This window comes from Beta vulgaris, chromosome 9 (genome assembly GCF_026745355.1).
Source record: "Beta vulgaris subsp. vulgaris cultivar EL10 chromosome 9, EL10.2, whole genome shotgun sequence".
NCBI classification, from domain to species: Eukaryota; Viridiplantae; Streptophyta; class Magnoliopsida; order Caryophyllales; family Amaranthaceae; genus Beta; species Beta vulgaris.
The window spans coordinates 21,075,234-21,084,728 of NC_079210.1; the positions used below are offsets into that span (position 1 = coordinate 21,075,234).

General features: G+C 34.8%; 1 protein-coding gene across 1 annotated transcript; it reads left to right on the forward strand.

The window, feature by feature from the left end:
* Nucleotides 1–3,431: 3,431 nt before the first annotated feature.
* LOC125493254 (uncharacterized) lies at nt 3,432–4,067 on the forward strand. The gene has a single exon (XM_048636418.1). It carries the CDS (start codon nt 3,432–3,434, stop codon nt 4,065–4,067), a length of 636 nt encoding a protein of 211 aa, XP_048492375.1.
* Nucleotides 4,068–9,495: the final 5,428 nt, after the last annotated feature.

Here is a 9,495-nt window from a genome sequence, read left to right on the forward strand (position 1 = left end):
TGGTGGTTTTTCTTGCTTTTGGTAATACAACTTACATTTTACCAAAAAAAGTTTGGTGGTGTGATGTGTTTAGTGAATAATATTCATCTTTTTGAAATCGTGGACTATGTTTTTGAAGATGCCAAAAGGGGGAAAGATAAGACAAATCAGAGTAAATTTTTTTTTCATGAATTATGTTCTCATATTTCGACTTTACAAAATAAAATAACGAGTCTATAATACTTAAATTAACTTGGTTACAAACTTTGTTAAAATTAATTTTATATGACTTATGTGTATTATTTTTAGTATATGCCTTTTGTTGCCATCTTCAAAAAGGGGGAAATTGTTGACCCTTGAGTTTTGAAGATGACCTAACCACAAAAGACATAGTATATTTTATTTATGTTGATTGCAAGGTAATTCATGCTCGAGCTAAGAGAATACTTGATTGAAGATTAAAGCGGATAATTAATCAAGATCGAAGTAAAGATGTTCGAGAAATGAAGAATCAAGCATGGAATGAAGATTAGAATACATTAGGGTATTTATTAATATTCTTGTTAAGGTAGAGTAAAAGCTTTATTAAGTTCGTGGTGAATTCTCAAAGGAACTTGGTTCTGTTCCCATGAAAGGAACAGACCTGGCACTATATGAACAAGGCTTGGGAACAAGACTTAATAATTAGGGAACAAGACTTAAAACTAATTTAGGAACTTCTAAGTGACTAATGTTGTGCGCCTAAGATAATTGTGTGCCCAATATAGTTGTTAGAGTTTTTAGGGATAATTTGACTAAGATCCATTATTTTAGGAAGTTAGTTTAAGTTTGTTAGGAAAAGATTTTAAAAAGATTTTCTGATTTTAAAATAACTGATTTTCAAATATTATCTTTTTAAAATATATTTTTTATCTTTTATATTTTATTTAAAAGATTTAGTTTTCGAAAAATATATTATTTTCGGTTTTCAAAATGCTTCGGATTTTTTGAAATATAAAAACTGTTTTCCGGTTTTATAAAAGATTTTGAAAAAGATATTTTTCCTAAAAACTAGCTAAAGTATTTTATTTATTTATTTCCTAAAATCTAGATTACACGCCTAAGGTTTACTGCTACACGTTTTATGTAGTTAGTGGATTTAGTGGCTTAAGTTAATTATCCTCCAAGTATTTAATTAAAATTAAATAAGTTTAATTATTCTCCAAGTTTTGCAAAAACCACGTAATATGTTACTGCTTCTATGAAGTGAAGTAGTGGATTAGTGGATGCTTTACATGACATGGAATAATTAATTTAATTTAATTAATTAATTAAACATCATGGAGAACATGTGATAATGGTCTAAGTTAGTGGAAATCATGTCTTGTCTTAATGGTCTATAAATAGGCGCCTAATTCATTTGAGTAAAATCATGTCTGACTTAGTTAATTTGTCCTAAGTTATCTAAAATGTCAGTGCCTTTTCTTTAGAGAATTCATAATTACATTAATCGAGTTTTTATTACCCTTCCATTGATTTACAAAGTGTATTTTTGAGAAAAAGGGTTTGAGTGAACTCTTGTAAGTGTGAGAAAGCTTTGAGTGAAGCAAGAGAAAGAGAAAGAGAAAGAGAAAGAGAAAGAGAAAGAGAAAGGAACTTCGAGTGAAGTTTGAGAGAAAACGTCAGTTGTTGGGAATTGTCGTTGGGAACTTGAGTTGAGTGACTTAAGTTGAGAATCGAGAGAAAAGTAATAGGTTGTAATCAGAGTTGGTTTGGCCTATTATAGTGGAAAGTTGTTTAAAATCCCTTGTGGTCAAGGTTGTTTCTTCCTACTAGGCCTAGGAAGTTTTTCCTCGTAAAATCTCTTGTGTTCCCATTGTTTGTTCCCAAGTTTACTTTCAATTCCGCAAAAAGTAGTGCTTATTCTCTCACTATAATTCACCCCCCCTCTTATAGTGCTCATATTATACAACAAAAATGTAACTAAACTATATTATTATAAAAGAGATCATCCAAAAATCCAAATGGAAAAGAAGAGGTAGGAAACTTGCTACAATCACAGGGTACTAATTAGTTCTATTCTAAAAAATACTATGGCCCTATTTGGCAAATAGAGTTTAGATTTTAGCTGTTAGAGTTTAGAGTTTGCTGTTAGAGTTTTAACTTTTTGTTCAGCAAATTTGATAGCTGATTTGTCAACTTTTTTTTTATAAATGTGTTTGGTAAAAATTAACTAATTACTAAAATCTTATTGCTATTTGTTGTGTAAAATGACATTTATAGACATTTTAATACATATGTGTAGTGTTATTATTAGAGGCAAAAAAGTCATCAAACATGTTTCTACCTAATCCTCTAAAGAAAAGGCTCCGAATATGAGCTTTTTCATTTTGAGAGTTTTCATTCCAAAACTCTCTTTTAATTACCAAACACCCCTGTTAGAGTTTTTGACTAGTCAAAACTCGAAAAGTGGTCCAAACGTCTCTTTTTGCTCTAAAACTCTAATTGCCAAACACCCCCGTATGAATAATATTGTAGTTTTAGTACTTACCATTGTACTCCCAAATACAAATAGTGAAGTTTCATCACTCTTTTTTTTTTGTTAGTGCAAGTTTCATCACTCTCAAAATCAGGATCGTAGTTTTTTTTCCCAAGTTTAAGATGGTTTTCCACGTAAGATATTGTGTTATTTACTTATTTTTCCCATTTTGTACTATATTTTCTTCCCAATATACTGTATATTTGTTGCTTATTTCCAAACAGATGCACCCATTAAGGTTGAGATACGAGAGATCTTAGAAAAGTTCACAAGACGTCGAAGATGACTTGGATGACGGACGTTAGAAATATATGAAGAGCTTATTGTTGGAGTTTATAAAGGATTTTTTAAGAAACTCAAAAGTTTGCTTCAAAAATTATGTGGAGAGTCTCTTGTCCCACATTGAAAGAATAAAAGGGAGGTAAAGGTTTATAACCATTACTCTTCCTCTACTATACCCTTTGAGTTGTGTTGCAAAGAGACATTTAGTGGGTATGTAGTGAGTGGAGTTACCACACACGCCCGACCGGGCCAGGGCCATGGGCCTTGGGGAATAAACTTAACTTAACTAACTTTTTGGGTCAACATTCTGTCAGATTTATGACCGTTACCGTTTTTCCCCTTAATTTCTCGCTTAATGTGCCGTTTTTCCTACATTCATGCCATAATTGCTGCCATTATTATTCCGACTAAGTGATCATTTGTACCCACGTTTTCAGCCTCCGTCTGGTTTTCTTCCAAAATTCTGCTTCTCTGCTTTCATTGTCTTCCAAAATTCTAGGCAATATTCAAGATCGTTATCAATCTGTTTTTCCATCAACACTAGAAAACGCCACGGTTATCAGATAAGTTAAATTCATTTATTACCAGTCTTCGTTCCTACATTCTAAAGTTAAATTTTTTGATTTTTCTTTTTTTTCTGTTTTTCGGAACTATGGCTGGTGAAATTCCTGATGAAAATGTGCGTGTCTTTAATGATGTCCCTATTACCCATCCCTTTCTCCCTGATCTGTCTAAGTTAAAACCGTTTGATGGAAAAAATTATAGGATGTGGTCTGATAAGATGGATTTTTTTTTGGGTCAGATTGGTGATGATTATTGCTTGGCTATTGATGTTGCTCCTGAAAATTCTGTTAGGGATTTTGTAAAAGATAATAAGACTTGTTGTGGGATGTTACTGGATTATATGACTGCTGCCCTGTATCTGATTTATAATAAGTCAAGAAATGCTAAGGATATTTGGGATGGTTTGAATGCTAAGTATGTGACTGATGATTTTGGGACTAAGAAATATGCATGTAGTCGTTGGTTGAAGTTTTCGATGAATGATGATAAACCTGTGCTTGATCAAGTTCATGAGTATGAACATTTATGTGCTGATATTGAGGGTATGGCTATTCCTGATCTTTTCCAAGCCAATTGCCTACTCGAAAAATTGCCTTCTTCCTGGGAGAATTTTGTTCATTCCTTAAAACATAGGCAGAAAGATTTTACCATTCAAGAGTTAGTGTCCCATATTAAGTTTGAGGAGCAAAACCGTATCCAAATAAAAGGGAAATCAGTTGATTAGTCTTCTTCTTCTACTAATCTTATGGAAATTAAGGTTGCTGCAGGTAAAGGACCAAAAGGTAAGGGTCAGAATCAGTTCCATGATACAAGGGAAAAGGTAAATTTAAGGAAAGTTGCTTTCTGTGTGGTAAGTATGGGCATGCTGCCAAGGACTGCCGTCAAAGGAAGAAAGCTTCAGACAAAGCCAAAACAACAAGCTTCAAGCCAACCTTGCTGAAGATGATATCATTGCTGCTGTGGTGTCGGAGGTCAATTTGGTAAGCAATGTTTCCGAATGGATCGTGGATACTGGTGCAACCCGTCATATCTGTGCCAACAAGAAAGTGTTTCGGGACTACAACCAAGTTCCAGAATCAGAATGTGTCATCATGGGCAACTCAAGCACTGTGTGTGTTTTAGGCAAAGGAAATATTTTCCTGAAATTGACATCTGGGAAAACCACTCCTTTGCAGAATGTTCTGCATGTTCCTGACATCTGCAGAAATCTCATTTCTGGTTCTCTTTTAAACAAAGCTGATAAACTTGTATTAACCACAAATGGTATTTTTGTGGGTAAAGGCTTTTGTAATACTGGACTTTTTGTTTTCGATATTATTATTGATAATAAGAATTCTATTGCTTCTGTTTATATTGTTGAGTCAGTCTCTTTATGGTATTCTAGACTAGGTCATGCGAATGTTGCCTCTATTAAAAGGCTAAAACAACTTAGTCTTATTCCTGACTTTAGCAATACTTCTTTTGATAAATGTGAAGTGTGTGTAGAAGCTAAGCACCCTAAGAAAGCATTCAACAAAAATGTGTCCTGTTCCTCTACTTTATTAGAGTTAGTCCATAGTGACTTAGGTGACTTTAAGAATTCCATGAGTAGGGGAGGAAAGAAATACTACATTACTTTTGTTGATAACTTTTCACGTTATACTAAGGTTTATTTATTGAGTTATAAGGATGAGGTAGAAGAGAAATTTCTAATCGATAAAGCCGAAGTAGAGAACTAATTGGACCTTAAGATTAAAAGGGTGAGATCAGAAAGGGGTGGAAAATATGATGGTATTTCCCTTAGGAAATTTTGTGAGTCTAATGGGATTATACATGAGGTTAAAGCTCCTTATACCCTAGAACAGAATGGAATAGCTGAGCGAAAAAATAGAACTCTTAAAGATATGATGAATGCAATGATTATTAGTTCAGGTATGCCTACTAATATGTGGGGTGAGGCTATCCTTTCTGCTTGTTATGTCTTTCATCGAGTTCCCCATAAGAAGTTAGATAAGACTCCCTATGAATTGTGGAAAGGCTTCAAGCCAAATTTGGGATACGTCAAAGTGTGGGGGTGTTTGGGGAAGATAGGACTTCCTGACTTTCAAAGGAGTAAGATTGGACCTAAGACTGTAGATGGTATTTTGATATGTTATGCGTCTAACGGTGCTGCGTATAGACTCATTCTTAAGGATGCATTTGGTTTTGGTCCTATTAGATAGTCAAAAGATGTTGAATTTTTTGAGCATGTTTTTCCTATGAAAGTTAGTTTACAATCATGCTTGCCTGCTGCATCTTCTTCTACTTTGCATCGTGACATTGCATCATCTAGTGAGACCTTAGAACCTAGAAGGAGTAAGAGAGCTAGAACTGAGTCTAATTTCGGACCTGATTTTATTACTACCTTTCTAGCTGTGAAAGAGTGTTTAGATGAGCAAGATATCAATACTTTTGTGTTAGAAGAGAACCCGAGAACCTATGTTGAGGCCATGAGATCGGTAGACTCAAGTTTTTGGTTAGAGGCTATTAACAATGAAATAGAGTCTATTATGAGTAATAACACTTAGATTTTGTCAGACCTTCCTAGAGGTCGTAAGGCCTTAAGCATTAGGTGGATCTTTACAAAGAAATGCAAGTCTGATGGGTCTTTAGAAAAGTATAAGGCTAGACTTGTAGTTGGAGGGCATCGCCAAAAATAAGGGTTAGACTTCTTTGATACTTATTCTCCTGTGACCAAGGTAGCCACCATTAGAGCTTTAATTGCACTTGCATCTATTCATGATATAATTGTGCATCAAATGGATGTGAAAACTACATTTTTGAAGGTGAGTTAAATGAGGAGATCTATATGAAGCAACCTCAAGGATGCGAGGTTCCTGGTCAAGAGGACAAGGTATGCAAGCTTATTAGATCTTTGTATGGTTTAAAACAAGCACCAAAATATTGGTATGATAAATTTCATCAAACTATTACTTCAAATGGTTCTTTGGTAAATGATTCTGATGCTTGTGTTTATTCCAAATTTAATGAATTTGGTTGTGTTTTCATATGTCTATATGTGGATGATATGTTGATATTTGGGACCAATATAGACGTAGTAAATGTAACGCCCCGACAAATTTACATGACCTTAATCATCAGCGGAAGCATAACCTAATCATGTGGGTTATGACCCACAAATAAAGTAATAGCCTAAAATTGAAAATTCACTATACAAATACTCATCGTATAATAATACTTGTTTATCCATCATACAAAATATCCTAAAACCTCATAGAATCATACATAATCTCAATAATGCAGTCTATCAGTGATCCACAACAGTTCTTCCATACTTAAAACATAAAACAAAACGTCGTGAGCCGAGGCTCAGTAACATACTACTCTAACATCGTAAATTCATTTCACATCATTTTGGTCAAAAACAGGGAGGAGAGAATAAGTAAAACATTTCACAAACATATCATTACATTATCTTCTTTATCATGTTCATCATCATATATTTTACTTTGGTAACTTGGCTAGTACAACGGAAGGGACGTCTCCCCAAAACATAGTAACATCATAAACGGAAGGCAGCCACCCTAGGACAAAAGCCCTCACTAAACGGAAGGTGGCGTTATTTGCCCAGATTTGCGCAGTGCCACCCGAGGACAATAGCCCTCACTAAACGGAAGGTGGTTAACCGGCCGGAAGGTACGTGCACGACCCGGGATAACAGAATACTTGCCAAGAACCGTCTTTCACTTGAATTTATCATGTTTCATTGGTTTTAAGCATATCATCATCATCGTGAATAATTATATTCATTAATTTCATCATAACATCATCATCATCATTTCATAGCATCATATCATCATAACCATCATAAAACATATCATTTCGATCCCGCAATCCATATATAAAACATAATATTAATCATGATCATAAAACATACTTTGAAGGGGAATGCGGGTGTTAGCAGTAGACGTTACCTGAATTCCTGCTTACCAACCATGATAGCCGGGGAGGCTTGTAATATCCTTTATCTTCTTTAATCTATTCAAGATTAATTTTATTAATGAACGTTTCGTTATTAAGCTTTTAAGCCTAAATGTTAGTTAGCGCTTATTAAGGTCATAGTGGTCATTATAACGTCGTAAAGGTCTCCTTAAAGGTCATATTTCTTAATCGTTAATAACTTTTTAATCAAGGTGACTCTTTAATCAACTAATTAGGTGAAATAGCTCCTTTGGTTATACTTTTAGAATTATCTAACGTTAATACATAACATATAACCCTTTGAAAATATATTTTTATAAGAGTTCGTAGTTAATAACCAATTAATCGTCTATTATTAAACTAATTTTTAATATACTAGAACCATTGATATTATATTATTAAATCACTTAAACTAGTAAGTCAAATAGCTGGTTATTATAAGTGAATTTAAGGATTAGTGAAGTGATGATAGCTTAAACTCAAATTACAAATAACAGGTGTAATGGATTTGTTTTAAACAACTCAACTAGTTTAGAAATCATGAATTATAACTCAATAATAGATTTTAGTAGATAAGTTAGGTGGTTTAATAAAACTAACTAAAATCAGTCCACTAAAGCCCAAAATATTAAAGTAACAAGATTAACTTAAATTACTTAGCTAAGTAAATCAGATTATAAGCCCAACATTATACTTAACTTAATAATTAAACTAACATGACTTAATAAAGCACTAAATCAGCTTTAGTTTAACTCCTTTAGCCCAACAACAATATAATTAAGATTTAAAACTTAAGCTTATTTCTGAGTCCAAGATCCTAGGCCCAAACTAAATACTAACTAATAAGAGAAATAAACTTGGGCTTGAATTAGAAAATATGAAATCGGAAATTTAAAAGAAGAATATCATCACCTCTGCTACTAGGAGCAAGGAGGACGAAATCACGCCGGAGGGAGGGACGCCGGCGAGCAGCAACGACGATATCCGGCGACGGTCTCCCGCGGTTCAGCGCACACGGGTCGTCCGCAGTGCTGCGCGTGCAGCAACGTCGCGCGAAGAAGAAGAAGGGCGTGAGAGACCGCGCGAGGAGAGAGAGAGAGAACGTGAGGGTGTTGGCGCGGGTCTCCGGCGAGCTGCGCGGTGGTCGACGAACGACAGCGAGGCCAAGAGGAGGTGCGACGGATGGCCGGCGCACGTCTGGCGTCGCCTGAGGTGGCCGACGGGGGGGGGGGGGTGTCGTGGGGGAAAAGAGCCGAACAGGGGAGAGAGAGGGAAAGTTTGGGTTTTTATTTTGGGTTTCCTTTAGTTGCAATTTTTCCGGCGATTATTGACTGAATTTCTGATTAGAGAGAGAAGAGAGGATGAAGGTTATTGTTGGTGGGTTCTTGATGTTGAATCTCCATGGCTATTTATAGTGGAGTTTGGAGGTTTTAAAATCAGTGGTTGGGAGGAAGATGGTGAAGTAAATAATCTGAATTTGTCAACTTGAAGAAGCTTTGGGTGAGGATTGGTGACAGATTTGTCTGAAGAAGGAGAAGAAAGTTGTGATTGCATGAGTGACAAATGGACATGGTGGAGTGAGGAAGAAGACACCATTAATGGGGGGAATTGACCATAGCTTTGTTTTCTCTCTCTTTTTATTTTGCAACCCAAAAATCAGAAATTTTTCCATATTAACACTCCTAAACGTGACTTAATGAAATTTTGGGTGAAATGTTGACATTTTGTACTTTAAGTGAATTATCAGCTATATTAGCCTTCTTGTTTAACTCATGAAATCGTAAATTATAAATTATCGCCACTATTATATTAATATTTTTAAGTTGGAAATTTTTATATTCGTTTAATTATACGTTAATTAATTAGTGGAACTTTAGGTAAAATATAATTTAACAGTATATAATTAATTAATTATTTACTTAAACACGTTTAAGTTTTCAGGATATTACATCCTTACCCCCTTAGAAAAAGTTTCGTCCTCGCAACTTGCAATTTAGTCAGTGGATAAAACAACAAGCTAAATTTATTTAACAGGACCAAGATCTCAAGCCTTCATGGCTTCGTTAGATATTCAGCCTCCATTCCGCCATCATCTTTTGTATCTCTACTTCAACTCGACTCGCGAAATCGAGGAGCAAAGCAAACAAAAAGGGCAAACTTGTTGGCAATGAATTCCAACTAACTCATTTGAT

Coding starts and splice junctions, on each gene's coding strand:
- LOC125493254 (XM_048636418.1), top strand. CDS start 3,432: ATGGCTGGTGAAATTCCTGATGAAAATGTGCGTGTCTTTAATGATGTC.